Source organism: Macrotis lagotis, chromosome X (genome assembly GCF_037893015.1).
Source record: "Macrotis lagotis isolate mMagLag1 chromosome X, bilby.v1.9.chrom.fasta, whole genome shotgun sequence".
In the NCBI taxonomy this organism is placed as follows: domain Eukaryota; kingdom Metazoa; phylum Chordata; class Mammalia; order Peramelemorphia; family Peramelidae; genus Macrotis; species Macrotis lagotis.
In genome coordinates this window covers 256,158,664-256,171,772 of record NC_133666.1, presented here as the reverse complement: position 1 = coordinate 256,171,772, position 13,109 = coordinate 256,158,664, and the positions used below count along the sequence as shown (strand labels likewise).

At 37.2% G+C, this 13,109-nt stretch overlaps 1 protein-coding gene across 4 annotated transcripts in view; it reads left to right on the top strand.

Annotated features, from left to right (window-relative positions):
- CWC27 (CWC27 spliceosome associated cyclophilin) overlaps positions 1-3,936 on the top strand; it is a 311,278-nt gene extending 307,342 nt beyond the window's left edge. For all 4 annotated transcript variants that reach the window (XM_074206900.1, XM_074206901.1, XM_074206902.1 and 1 more), the window contains one exon: positions 1,337-3,936. In XM_074206900.1, coding sequence (XP_074063001.1) covers positions 1,337-1,499 — 163 coding nt within the window. In that variant the 3' untranslated portion in view covers positions 1,500-3,936. The remainder of the gene's footprint in view (positions 1-1,336) is intronic.
- The last annotated feature ends 9,173 nt before the right edge of the window (positions 3,937-13,109 follow it).

Below are 13,109 nucleotides of genomic sequence, written 5' to 3'. Positions count from 1 at the left end.
GGGATGATGAAGGATGGAATACATCTAATATAGTTGGAAGGTTCTATCTCAAGTCACAGAGGGCATCATGAGTATTGGAATCTCACGGGCAGTTTTGAAAATATAATGTTACACTTCCTCTGTCCCAGCTTTTTGGGTCATGTAAAAGTAAAGGTAAAAATCATCACTTAGATAACTATCAAAAATATCTTAAAAACTCTACATTTGATAATGCTTGTTTTACTACTCTCGGATTTGGCCCCTTGTACTGAACATGGTAGCTCACACCTGTAATTCCTGCTCTGGAAGAGACTAAAGCTGACAGCTGTTCTGGGCTGATCAGAGAGGTGTCTGCACTGTCTGGTCTCAGGGTGATGAGCCTCCTCCTGGAGCCACCGGGCTATCTACAGAGGAACAAGATTTCCCAGGGCAGAAACAGAATGACCAAAGCTTCTGAGTCAATCAGACTCAAGGACCAGCCTATGGAGTGCTCACTGCACTTCCAGTCTACATGAGATAGGGAGACATTGTCTTTCCAAAAATATATATTCTTTTGGACTTTTGACTTCTTCCCTATTACTTTCCAGAGCACTATCACTTCCTAATGGGCAAGTTGAATTCTTGCAAACTTCCTTGCTGCTAAGTATAGCCAGCTTATAAAGTACTTCTAACTCAAGCATGTGTTGATGCCTTAAATCAGTTAGAATTTGATAAAGTAGAAAAATATCAGGATGTTGAATTTGCTTTAATTGATGCTAAGAAGAGGAAATCATCCCAGAAAGCATTGTTAAAACATAAATTAGTCTCCTTTTACATGAGAAAAATACATTTCCCCTTAAAAGGAAGTCATAATAAAACCAGTGTTGCCCAGTTCTTAAATTTGGGCATCAGTTTTGAATTTTTATAGTACATTCCCTACCTCTGACCCAATTAACAATTGAAAGAGAAGGCTCTGATGTGGACAGTCTACATGTGCCCGTCTGAATGTGGCCTTTAAAGGAAGTTCTCAAAAAGAGGACAGTGGACAGTTTCATTTCTAGGAGAGGAAGGTTTTGTTTTGTTTTGTTTTCCAGCAGGGAAGGTGCCTCAAATGAAAAATGAGGCAAAAGGGGTCACTGCTAGAAATAAAAACCAGGGGAACAAGCTCCAGACATATTTTTTAAATTTAAGTGTTTTTAGAGAAGTTGGTTGCCATGTGGTATGAAGCACCAGTAAACAATAAGCCCATCTTTGTGTTCTGTGCCAGTATAGTTGCAGAGTGTTATGCCAAGGATAGTGTAGTGTAGAATTTCAGACTTCAATTCTGTCACGCCAAAATCATTGAACCATCTCCCTCTCTCTCTCTCTCTTTCTGTAGGATGTCCCATATGCTTCAGTTTGAGGATAAAAGCAGAAAGGTGAAAGATGCAAGCATGCAGGATGAAGATACTTTTGAAATCTATGATCCCAGGAATCCAGTGAATAAGAGAAGAAGAGAAGAAAGCAAAAAGATCATGCGAGAGAAAAAAGAAAGAAGATAAAAAAGAGTATTGCTTACCAAAACTCCCTGTAAAAGTGATGACTGTCTAAATGGCCTTATAAAAAGTCATTGTTCCTGAAAGCATCTCTCAAGGGTTTGAAAAAAAAAAAAGTATTTTATGAACCTGTCTGGTTTTGAGATACCATTTTCTTTTTATAAATTGTGCAATGAAGTAAATGATCTGGATGCTATTGAGTGGTCCAAGTTTTCCATGATTTTTTCCTAACTTGACATTTTGTATGACTGATTCTGAATTTAAATAGTCCTTATCCCCTTCTGCATGTAACCACTTGCATGATGTACCCAGTTTTGTCTTTTCAACCCCAAAAGTTGAAAATAAAAATCCAAAGAAAGCCTTCTTGAAAATCTGTGGTTACATCTAGTGATTTTTGAGAGCTAATAAAAGCTAATAAGATGATTGAATGTAATGATATTTAGCTTTAGTTCAGCACATATATGTGAGAGCATTTCTGTACTAATGAAATTCAGTAGCACCATGTCTTAAACTCTAGAAAAGAGAGGTGCACTTTGAGAAGGTCAGCACTGACTGGATGATCAGTTGATTCCAATGCTGTCAAAACTACATTAAAAACTCATTTTAAGTTGAGGTTAAAGTCCTTGCTCTGTACAAACTGTAATTGTGTAGAAAACCTTGAAAGTAAGATAGGAACAGCATGTTTGGGCCTCAGTGAGTTTTTTCTAAGTATGCCTTATCATCCTCCAGTTTGAATGGAAGCAATGACCTCAAAAAAAAAAATAGAACATTGTGGTTTATTTTTAAAAAGTAATTCCAAGGGGAAAAAATGAGAATTATTACATCAGGAAATTCTTCCTTGAATTTCATAAGTAAAACTAATTTTATATTAAGAAGCTTTTATTCTGTAGTACCAGACTAAAAATCCTCTGATTATATTATTTGAATGTCTTTCATATACTCGGTGTTCTAGAAAGACACCATTGAAGACTACTAATTTTTTTTTTCTGGCAGCTAAACTGTTAGTCTGCTTGCTAAAAGGCAATTATACAGTTAAAGTCAATCACTGCACCTTGGTTTCTCCTCTCCTCAATAGACATTGGGAGTCCATTCAGATCTAGTTAGATCTATATTTCATACATTATTAAAATGTATGATTTGCCCGACAGCCCATCCCTGTGTGATGCAAACTGCACCTACAGTGACATATTCTGCTGCATCTAAAAATGAGGTTCCCATAGGCCAAGGTCATTCAGAAGTGTCAGAAGACAGGTGGTTTGGCTGCTGTTGTTTTTAGAACAAGTTCAGTAAGGTATGATGTCCTTATCCAACAGCCACTACCAAGTTTCCTGATAGGGTCTGATGTGTGAGCTACATAAACCTGCCTTTCTACAATAATGTGGTCTGTGTGGCAGAGGTTAGATGAATGTAAAATACTGCTGAAATGTGCTTTGTAATCTCGTAAGATAACGAGAAAGAAAGAGAGGTGTGAAGTGAGTTCCTGTAGAAACTGGTGGCTGTTCTTGTCTGGGTGGAAACAGCTCATATGTTGGGGTGTGGAGAAGTGCAGGGGGGTCACATTCTCAAACCATCATTCATAAAAAAGCAAGTCTGTGATTTCAGTTCTTTGAATCTGTTTCCATGACTGTCTATCTTTATCTGCTGGTGCCATTTCTGCTTACTAGAAAGCAGGGAATGCTTATCCTCTCCTGAGCACATCTCCTGGATTCCTTTTTTTAGCTGCTTTAATAAAGCAAAGGACTGAAACAATTTAAATTTTCGAGGAATACTTTTTCTTAACACCAAAAAAAGTATTGAGACAAAGTCCATGACAGCTTTTGTGTATGAGCTATAAGGAAGTTCCACAAAGATTCTTTACATTTTGATTTCAGTCCTCTGTACTCTTTAATACTCTGGAAAACATTCCAGAGAGTATTTGGAATTGTCATAAAATTAGGTTGATGTCTGTTTCATTTGTGTATCATGATTTTTCATTTTTTTTAAATACACGTACTTGTAATCACATTTTCCCTTAATTAGCAAATCTTACAGTTTACTTGTAAGATCCATTCATAGTTCCATTTTTGTAACTATTTTGAATGCTTATTGAATGCCTTTTGTTAGCACTAAAGATGTATGCCATCAACTTGTGAAAAGATTTTTGAGAACTTAACCTTCTGCCAGGATCACATACCTAATGAGATAAATCACCTTGCCAAATATTTGTGATATATAATTATCCTTAAGTCTTCTCGTATTCTAAGAATGACTTGGACTAGCCCTAGCAATAATCTCTATGCATTTTTGTAGCAATTTCAACATATCCAATCCTCTGTTGATTTCATTTCCCTTAGCTCCTTGGCTCATCTGTTTATTTCTGCTTTTTTCTTTCTCTCTCTCTCTCTCTCTCTCTCTCTCTCTCTCTCTCTCTCTCTCTCTCTCTCTCTCTCTCTCTCTTCTATAATTCATCATAGATCTACATTCCAAGATGCAGCTAGACCTCACAGGGAAAAGAGGTCTACAAATGTAAATTCCATTTCCTTTGGTTACTGCCTTTAAATAATCAAGTACAGAATATATCAGAGAAAAGAAAGACGAGGAGAGAGTCTTACCTGGAGAGAAGACTGGAAGAAAATCTTCTCTCTAGGTAATTAAATGCAGACAGCAGTCTGGTCTCTCTCTTCCACATCTGCTCAATATTATTCCTTTAACTTTTTTTTCCTTTTAGATTAGATCATAATATTAACTCATTTTACCTGATCCACAAAAATATCTTTTTTAAAGTCACCTTCTTGACAGCAACCAAACAATAATTCACTAGATCTTTGTAGAAACAGATTGGCTTGTTTTCACTGTTTGATGAACAATAGTCTTTTCAAATATTCCATATAACCTCTGACCTTTTACTGATGTTCAATCTTAGAATCGCAAATCTTTACCAAAAACTCACTGTAATTTTTTACAATTGATAAGGTTGCCGATTTTGTTGTTTAGTACTCAAAATATAAATCATAAAAGGTCTATTTGAAAAACTCCTGTGGTAAGTCATTATTTTAATACTAAATAATTGAACAGAATGAAGATAAACATATAGGTAATCTAACAATTGAGTTTTTTATGCCTGTCTCTTTTAGTGTTCCTCACACTTGTTGGAAAAATAGTTGGATAAAGTAACATTTGGAATCTTTCATTTTATATATTTATGTCCTGTGTTGACAACATTTCATATATTTATATCTGGCCTAACAACAAGCATTTATTACCAAGAATATAGAGACAAAAGTAAGATACCCTGAACCATCAAGTAGTTGATGATCTAGCAGAGGGGACAACCTGCATGCACACACACACACACACACACACACACATTCATGTGATACATGCCTAAGTAGAAATATGTGCATACACCTCTGTATGTATATGCATATGAGTGTATATAGGTGCAAAGTAATTGAGAGGTCATTTGTAGAGCAAGGAACAAGCAGCTGAGAGCCCTGAAAGAAGCTAAGGAGCCTAAAAGGGAAAGGTGTGGAGACTGGAGATGGAATGTTTCATATGAGGAATAGTAAGATGTTCAGGTTGGTATGACCATAACACACTTAGGTAGACTATTGTGTAATAAAATTAGTGGGACAGACTGTGTGAAGAATTTTAAATGCCAAACAGAAAAGTCTATATTTCATCTTTAAAGACTTCTGGGGCCAAAAAAATAGTTTTATGTTTTGATAACTATATGTCAGTATAATTGGTTTCCTTTGTGATTCTAAGTATTTTATTTTATATACTTAAAAATATTATTCTGGAAAGTTCATGTGCTTCACCAGACTGCTAAATGGGTTAGATTTTGAAAAGTTAACACCACTGCTTGAAGTAATGGAGAGCAAAAAAGGGAATGAAATGGTAATACCTGTATTATGGCAAAATCCATATGCAGGATGGATTGGAGTAGAGAAAGATTAAGTAGGTAGGCCAAGCAGGAGGTTTATTGTAGTAGTATGTATTTCTGAATTACGAAGCTAGCTTTGTTTAGTGGGGAAAAAAAAAAAGATGGGAGCAGCTAGGTGGCACTGGCCCTGGAGTCAAGAGCACCTGAGTTCAAATCCGGTCTCAGTCACGTAACAATTACCTAGCTGTGTGGCCTTGGACAAGGCATTTAACCCCATTTGCCTTGCAAAAACTATTTAAAAAAAAGATGAATCACAGACCCATCAGTGAGTTATGGGGATGTCTATGCCAATCATGTAAAGACCTCCCCTGGTGGAATGGGCAGATAAGAACACTGTTCCAAGGCCATGAAGGTAAATGATGCAGGCCTGCACTGTGGAGTGCTTAAAGTAAAATATGAAAGAAAACAAAGTCATCCACTGCATCCCCAAGATATCATCTTGACTTTTGTCTTGCCGTTGAGCTTAAGGGACTCTAGAAGAGAGAGTGGGACTGACAACTTTGTACATGCAACTCTACCTCCCTCAAAGTCAGTTCACATGAAAGTCAAGACATTATTTCATAATGTCATTAGTCCTCTTCAAAAATTAAGGAAGAACAACAACAAACCCCAAGTTCTGATAAATCCTACCATGTTGGAAAGGCTTAGAATATGATTATGGTAATGGACATCTATACCTGTCATCAAAAACCTGTCTGCTCATATTAAGAAAAGGTTCATCATTAGTTTGGCTGTAAAATGATAAATATCTCAGGCCCAGCAACTTTTGAAGTTAAATCATAAAATGGATGCTTCATGGAAACTGAGGCCTAGAGAAGTCAAGCAACTTCTAAGTGACATAGCGAATGGTTGTGAAAGACAGGACTAGAACTCATGTGCACTCTTCCCTTTATCTTTTCACTTCAATTTGATTTTCTCTGCCAATTGGGAATAATCATATCTATCCTACCTGTCACTCCCTGCCTGGCTTCAAGCAGGAGAGTCAGCTTCAGATGAGAACTGAAAATCCCGGCTGGGTTAGCACCTGGATGTTGACAGAGCCCTGAGATCCTAGGACTGAACTTTGAGAAGCAAGTTTTTAGGCATATATTCAAAGCCAGAAGATCAGAAAGTCAATGTATGGGGAAATATATTGCGAATCATTTGTATAACTCAGTTCAATCTTATTACCAATAGAGAACAGCTAGGTGGTACTGTAGATAGAGCACTGACCCTGGAGTCAAGGGGACCTGAGTTCAAATCCAATCTCAGACACTTAACACTTAGCAGCTGTGTGGTAAGTCACTTAACCCTGATTGCCTCTCATCCAGGACAATATTCAGTTGTACTGATTCATATCTGGTCACTGGTTCCTGCTGACTCTGGAGAAGAAAGTGAGGCTTTTGACTTTGCAAAGTACCATGCTTTTCTTGGTATCATCTCCCTGATGCCATGGTCATCTTTGAGAATGAAGGACAAACAACAATATTACCAATACCTGTTCTTCCCACCTCACCCAACACTAACAGCTCAGGTCTTAAGTGGGATCTGTCAAGGTGGGCTTTGAACATGTATACTACCTGCTTCCCATGACTCAGGTGAAATAACACCTGCATTGCAGGTGTTAATTTATTAATAGTATTATAAATCCCTGACCTCTAGGCACTTAAAATAACACTGCATGTGAGAAAAAAAATCATAGAAACTTGGAACCTCATTTAAAATGTAAAAATAATAATAATAAAAGCTACAAATATTTACATGAATAAAATTGAGTGAGTGCCAAAGAAGAATCGATGACCAGAACCCAGTAATGTTTGTCTAGGATTGGGGAGTTCTGACAAGAGAGGAGAGGGAGGGACATGGTATGAAGAGGGAGGTTTCTCCAGGTGGGGAGAATCCCGTTCTTCAAGAAAAGCTATGAAGTCATATGCGGAAGATAGTAAAGCTGTGTCTACACAATGCCAAAACATCTGGTCGATTCAATCTTTTTTTTTTTTTAAATTTAGTCAGTGTAGTAAAATATTCAGCCAATCCAGATGTTTGGCCTCATGTAGACAAAACATCTAGATGAATATTTGACTGGATTGACCAGATGCCACAGCATCATGTAGACATAGTTTGAGTAGGTGTGATTGGCTAGAGCAGCATCCAGCTGGGAAGAGAAGTAGATGGAATAGGCGGGCGGGGGGGGGGGGGGGGGGGGCATTGGGGTGAGTGTTGGGAATGAAAACCATTCTGGGAGAGACATCATCAAGATCTTACTTAGGTAAATTATTCCCGCAACTTCACATTGGATCGCATAGCAAAGTAGAGGAAAGACTGGGCTCCTTTGGGGCCTATGGAACAACGAAAAGCATCTAGGAGTGGCTATGAGCCTGATGGTTTTAGGTGAAGCCTCATTTGGATAAAGAGGAGTTCCTCTCACCCCCTGACTATAACAGGGCAGGGAAGTGAGAATAAAATCCTGGGGATGAGTCTCATGATAAGCAAGAGCCCAGTCGATGGTAATGAATCCTCAGAGGCCAAAGGACAGTTGGGGAAAATGCTTTTTTACCTTTGTTTTCACTAGCAACTGTGTTTCTCTTCTTTAGTTTATGCTCAATTTTCAGTACAATTGTGTCTCTTTATCCCTCTCCCTTTCCACTCTCTTCCATCTTCTCCTTCCTCCTCTTCCTCACCCCCACCCTTCTTTCTTTCTCCTAGTTCTCAGCTTCTTTGTGGCTTTTATCATACTTCTCTTTTTCCAATGCAGCAGATCTTCCTTTTCTCCCTCACTTCCATTAATGATATTTTTAGGTTAGAGACCCTGAAATAATGAAGTTAAAAAGTGGAATTTATGGAAACAAGCAAATTTAAATGAGCTCAAAAATCTCTGACTAATCAATACTCCATTTCCATCTTCTCCTATGAGCATTTGTCCAAAGTTCAACTCATGTGCAACCTGCTACATGAAGCCCTCCCTGCCCTCTCCTCCCAGATTTCTCTCTCCCTCTTCACTTTTCCTGTACTATACTTACTTGGGTACATACTTCACCACCGCCACCACCTCTCAGTGTGTGGCACAAATTCATCCATTTGTTCAGCAAGCACAATTGGTAGCTTAATAAGTACCTGAGGAAGTGAATTGAGTTGACCATATGACCCCCAAGGGAATAGTCAGGAGCCCTCACCTACATAATGGAATGAGAACTAGAAACTCATCTCTCCAACGAAAGTATGAGAAGCTATCTAGTGAGTACAGAAGTCTAAGGACCTCTCCTATGATAGATAATTTAGAAAATGAATGAACAATAGGGATTTATCCCTAAATGGAGAGGAGACCAAGAAAGCTATTCAAAGGAGTCAAGGAGACTGGAGATTGGGAGATTGTGGGAGGGGGAAAGGACACATAGAGCAGTATATTCCTTAGATGGGCACAGAAACATACTCAGGGAAGGTATATAGCATTTGATCCATATATATACCAAGTCAAAAATAGCACATCAATTATACTGGAAGGCAAAATTCTAAGCAAGAGAAGGACTATGATAATAGCCCAGGTGTGGAGATAATATCATTGGAAATAACTAGGAAAGGGCAGGTCCAAGCAATGCTAAAGCAAAGCAAGAACCAGGTATCACAGGAAATACGGTGGTGAAGGAAATTGAAGTCTAACATCACTCTGGGCTTAGAGGATTAGGGAAACTCCCTTTCAACATAACATTTATTAAAAATTTATGGTTGCAAAACATTATTTGGGCAACAGGGATAAAACAAGAAGAAGCCAGTCACTGCTGTAAAGGAGTTTACTTTAAATTGAAGAAGATAATTTGTTCCCAGATCATTAAATGCAAAGTAATTTGAGGAATTGAGAGAGCTAATAACAGAGTAAAGGAAATTTAATCAGGGAAGTGGCACCTGAATTGAGCCTTGAAGGAAAAGAAAGATTCTGGGAACCTTAAATGAAGAAGGAGCAGATTTCAGATAGGGAGAAGAACTCGGAAAATACTCAGAAGGAAGACATGGAATGCCCAGGTTGGAAAGTAGCTAGTATTCCAATCTGGTTAAAATGTACAATATGTAAATAGAAAATAATATTAAATAAGACTAGAAAGATAGACTGAAGTCAGACTGTGGAGGATGTTAAATGCCATGTTGAGGAGTTTGTATTTTTTTAAATTCCAAGGAAGATAAGGAACCAATATAACTGAAGTTTTTGAGCAGGAAATAACATGAGCAGAATTAGCACTATGAAAGAAATTTTTAAGGTCTTAGGGAGAGAAGAAAATGGAAGCATGCAAGTCAATTTAGGAAACCATTACAATAGTACTATTAATGAAGTCTCAAAGGGACTTCATATCCTAAGAGGATAACCATGTAAGTGGAGAGAAGGGCAGGGAAGCAACAGATAATGTGAATATAAAATTAGTGTAACTTAACAAATGGATATGGGCAGGAGGTGAGGTGCAAAGTAGTGAAAAGAGAGAAGGTTGACTCAAAGTTGAAAATGGAAGTATCCTCAACATAGTGGATTTTAAAGGAGAGGCAGATTTTAAAGAAAATATGACTTCTATTTGGAACCTCCAGATGTAGATAGCCACCAGACAATTGACATTTGGGGATTTTAAGCTGAGTAGATTTAAAAGTGATTAGTGTAGAGACAATATCTGAATCCACAGGATCTGATGAGGTTACCAAGGGAGAGAAGAGAGGGAAGACTCAGAATGGAAAGTTGGGGGATTATTCTTCACTAGTGTCCAGAAATGGATGATGAAGTGAAAATTTCCCAGGAAAAAATAACAATAAGGAAAAGAAGAACCATGAAAATACCAAGTGACAAAAGAATGATCAATACTATCAGAAGCTATAGAGAGTTAACATATGGGAATAGAGAAAAGGTTATTGTTCACTCTACTGATCTTGTCAGTAGCCTAGTAGAGAACCTTCAAAAAGTAGTCATTGGTCTCTGAGGCAACACTGTCTTGCTATTGTGTGGATCCTGAAAGAAAACTGAGAAGTTTTCCTTGTGAAACCATAGAAACTCCTAGAAGCTCTAGTACTACTGAGAGTTAATCAGAAAGAACACAAGGAAGCAGCCGGAAACCCAAAGAGTTCAGTGAATTATTTAATCATTTTAATAATCACCTGTCTCAGGCTATTTCCATTTTTAATCATTTGTGGGTTTCTTTCAAGTTAAAGCTAGTTTTCTAATGTACAGACAACCTCCGTGAACCATCTTAATTGTCAACTCCAAATATGTTTTATGAAGAACTTTCAAAAGCACTGGTAAATAAATTGAAATGAATTTATCAAAGTTAAAATTCATGATACTCCTAGAGTGTACAATAATGTAATAATAAACACATATGTTTAATGCCTAATAGTATGCAAGAATTAAATCCTGGAACCTAGAACTGAGCTATAGAAATCCATTGAATCTTTGATATGAGATGTTTCCTTTGAAATCTAAAGCAGAGATGTCAAATACATGTATCCTATATTTCCTGAATGTAGCCTGAAACCAGATGAAAATATAATGGAGAAACAGTTAACAAAATAAATAAAAATACAATAAAACATAGATAATATTATTATGTGGTTTTTTTAAGTTGATATGTAGTTCATAGAGATCCAAATATATGGTTTAATGACCTCCCTTTCTAAATGACTTTGACATCAGTGGTTTAAAATAGATCTATTTTGCCCATAAGATCTAGATAGTTCACAGAATAAAGCATTCCTTTAAACTTCATACCTATTTGGAATAATCACAAATTTCATTGAAGTGATAATCAAATAGTTTTTCCTATTCAAGTAACATGGAAGAAGGGAAAACGAATGCTAGACTTGAAGTCAACCTAGACCTAAGTTTGAACCCTGTAGACTGTGTGGTCAAGGCCTGGTCAGGCCTCTGAGTCCCTCATTAGTATTCAGTGAACACTAATACCTCTAGAATCTCTCAGGGATTTTTTTGAGGATAGATAAAATATTAAAAGTCCTCATCAGTTTCCTCATCTGCAAAATGTAGGGGTTGGACCCCATAGCCTCTAAGATTCCTCCAGCTCTATAAATCTATGATCTTATGATCATATAACTTTACAGAGCCAAGGTCACAACTTCCCTCTCCAGATGTCCTCTCAGTTCTGATTGTGTTATTAAGGGAACACCTCCCAGGAGCTAATCTCTCTCTCACATGCTGTAATTTGGCCCTCTAATTGAGAAACTGTATCTGTGATTGCTGAGGGCCTCTGAGGACTAAAATTGGATCTTTCAAAACTAATCCTTGAGCAAGCTGTGTTCTCTTTACAAAAGGGTGGGCACCTTTAAATAATGAGGTCCACAAGTGCACTTAAAATAGCATTGGTTTGCACAAAACTGATTCACCCAACAAACAGCTTTTTCAATATGGCACAAAGTTAGGCACACCTGTACTTCTAGGTAGGGGTAGGGGAAGAGAATGGGTTGAAAGATAAAAAGAAAAGCAGCTTGTCTATGATAAATTTCCATTTGGCTGCTTCAGTCCATCCTGAAGACAATGTTTACCTAGTAGAGAAAGGTTATTAATGATCATTTATAATTCTCTTCAGTGCTCAAGGGTTAGTGAGTCATGCTTTTATCAGATAGAAAAAGAGTTGAGTTCTCCAAAACAATGTGTAGATTTCTCCAGGTGTCTGGATAGCCCCTTCCTATATCTCTCATTTGGGAAACAATATCTCCTAAAGCATGTAGATAGTAACCAGTTGTTCAGAAAATATATACATGAAAAATTCCTGAGAAATTTGTCAGTTCCATATATATATATATATATATATATATATATATATATATATCTGTATGTATATACCAATTGTTAGGCATCTATATCCAAAGAAGAATAGCCATATCCAAATCAACATGATACAAACATTCCCTTAAAGTCAACTCTCCCTAAAATGTCCTTTTCTCTAAGGGTCAGAAAAGGATGAATAAGTTCAGTTATTTTATTGTTGTTGTTCAGTTGTTTCAGTCATATTCAACTCTTTGTGACCCCATTAGGATTTTTCTTTACAAAGATACTGGAGTGGCTGCCATTTCCTTCTCCAGTTCCTTACTGATAGGACACTGAGACAAACACGGTGACTTGGCCAGGGGCACATGGCTAGGAAGTATCTAAGATCAGATTTGAACCCAAGAGGAATCTTCCAGACTTCAGACTTGGCACTCTATCCAATGTACCACCTCACTATCCACTATTTTATTAAACATTCTTTTATGTCAACCTTACATGTTTTAACAATGTAGCAAAATATTGTTAAACTAAAACTCAATTATTACAAACCCAAATGGCGAGTCTCTCCTATTAAAATGCCATTAGATACTACAACAATGCCAAGAAATGGTACAAATCCATCTATATTGGTCTGAGGGATGGTATTCAAAGGAAAAGAGAAAGGAAGGAAAGAAGAAACTTTTGATTTTCCAAAATATTTGAACCTCATTTGAATATCCTGGTTTTTTGGCAGACTGAAAGAGAATGAGAGATTCATTGCATGGATCTTGTCAAAATTAGAATTTTAACCTCTGTGCTTCTAGATCAAGAACAATATTGACATGAGTGAAGAAGGAAGTTAGAATATAGTACCCAAACAGGTCCTATAGACTTCACCTTTATGGATTATGATTTGTCCAACCCAGTTTTTGAGAATCAGTATGGGGTGGTAAAAAGAATGCCAAACTTGGACTCAAATTCA